Source organism: Odocoileus virginianus, chromosome 3 (assembly GCF_023699985.2).
Source record: "Odocoileus virginianus isolate 20LAN1187 ecotype Illinois chromosome 3, Ovbor_1.2, whole genome shotgun sequence".
NCBI lineage: Eukaryota > Metazoa > Chordata > Mammalia > Artiodactyla > Cervidae > Odocoileus > Odocoileus virginianus.
In genome coordinates this window covers 38,817,003-38,818,787 of record NC_069676.1, presented here as the reverse complement: position 1 = coordinate 38,818,787, position 1,785 = coordinate 38,817,003, and the positions used below count along the sequence as shown (strand labels likewise).

General features: G+C 38.4%; 1 protein-coding gene across 1 annotated transcript; it reads right to left on the bottom strand.

The window, feature by feature from the left end:
- Positions 1–558: 558 nt before the first annotated feature.
- LOC110149443 (olfactory receptor 2T29-like) lies at positions 559–1,521 on the bottom strand. Its single transcript, XM_020911870.2, has one exon. The coding sequence runs from the start codon at positions 1,519–1,521 to the stop codon at positions 559–561; it is 963 nt and encodes a 320-aa protein (XP_020767529.2).
- Positions 1,522–1,785: the final 264 nt, after the last annotated feature.

Genomic DNA, 1,785 nt, shown 5'->3' with positions numbered 1-1,785 from the left:
AATAATTAGCCACATGAAAATGAGCATGTTTTCTTAGGTATTATGTCATTTACATTGCCACGAAGCAGGAGACAAATTCAATAAAGGAGTGAGGATTGATAGTTTAACTGTTTATGTGGATTGTATTTATTTATAGAAAAGTAGCATGAATAAGAATAGTACAAACCATATACCCTTTATTCAGAATCTCCAGTTGTTAATATTGTATAGTTTTTGCTTCATTATCCCCCATTTAATCAATTTCATAGCATCTCATAACTTTTTTCCTTTAAACATTGTTATTACGTGTTTCCAAGGAATATATATATATATATTCATCTACAAAGTCATAGTGCACTTATCAGCTTCAGTAAATAACATCAATACAGTATAATTATATAATGCATTTTGAGTGAGAAGGATTGGAAAATTGGAGAGTTTTCTCATTCAAGGAAAGACTTCTCTAAAAAAGTGTGACAATGAGATATGATAGTATAAAATTCTAAGTGGTGCTGTAGGCATAAGAATCTAAACTTATGAAATGTAAAAAGAAGGTAAAACACATTAATACAAAGTTTCTTACTTTATAGTTTCTTGAAAAGCAATTCCCCCATTCAACATTTTCTTCAGAGCCCCCATAACATCCTTATTCCTTAGACTATAGATTAAAGGGTTTAGTACAGGAGTGAGTATGGTGTAAAAGACAGATACCATCATGTCCTTCTCAGGGGTGTGGTAGGAGTTGGGAAGCATATATGTGTAGATGGCAGCCCCATAAAAGAGGATGACCACAGTCATGTGGGAAGAACAAGTGGCAAATGCCTTCTTCCGACCCTCTGCTGAGTTCATCCTGTGAATGGTGAGGAGGATAAAGTAGTAAGAGCCTGAAATGATTGTCACAGGAACGAGGAGCATGAGGACACAACACAGGTACATGAAAATCTCATAGAGGGAGGTGTCTGAGCAGGAAAGCTTTAATACAGCAGGAACTTCACAGAAGAAATGATGGATCTCCCGGGATCTGCAGAAGGGGAAGGTCATGGTGATGGGAGTAAACAAGAAGCCGTCCACTGAGCCCAGAAACCAGCAGCCAGATGCCAGGAAGAGACACACCCTGTGCTTCATAAGGACAGGGTAATGGAGAGGATAGCAAATGGCCGTGTAGCGATCATAGGCCATGGAGGCTAGAAGGAAAAATTCTGAACCTGCTAGTGTCACATAGAGGAACATCTGAGTCCCACATTCAGGGACTGAGATCTTGTTCACACCTGTGATCTGGTCCATGAGCATCTTGGGTACAGTAACAGAAATGTACATCATGTCCATGAAAGACAGCTGACTGATGAAAAAGTACATGGGGGTGTGTAGGTGAGCATCAGAATATATCAAACAAATCAGAATGATATTTCCAGACAAGGCCATTAGGAAAACCACAAAAATGACCAAACAGAGGAGAGCAGGGTGTTGGGATTGACTGAAGATTCCCACCAGGGTGAAATCTAGTCTTTCAGTGTAGCTGGTCATCCAGGTGATATTGTCCATGAGGTTTCACCTAGACCACCAAGGAGAACTTTGAAGTTAATGGATTACTTATAGGAATCTACCAACTGAAATGAATGTTTACTGAGAGTGTGCACATATGTGTATGTGTGTACCACTCAATTGTGCTAACAAGAGGAAATTCTATGACCCTGTAGATATGGAGTTTTAAAAGTATCTATAATTCTACAGATTACTAGAAAACTAGTAATTTACAACAGTGTGTCTAAAAAGTTGTTAACTTACAGCTATTTTGCTGCAGTTGAA

Coding starts and splice junctions, on each gene's coding strand:
- LOC110149443 (XM_020911870.2), bottom strand. CDS start 1,521: ATGGACAATATCACCTGGATGACCAGCTACACTGAAAGACTAGATTTC.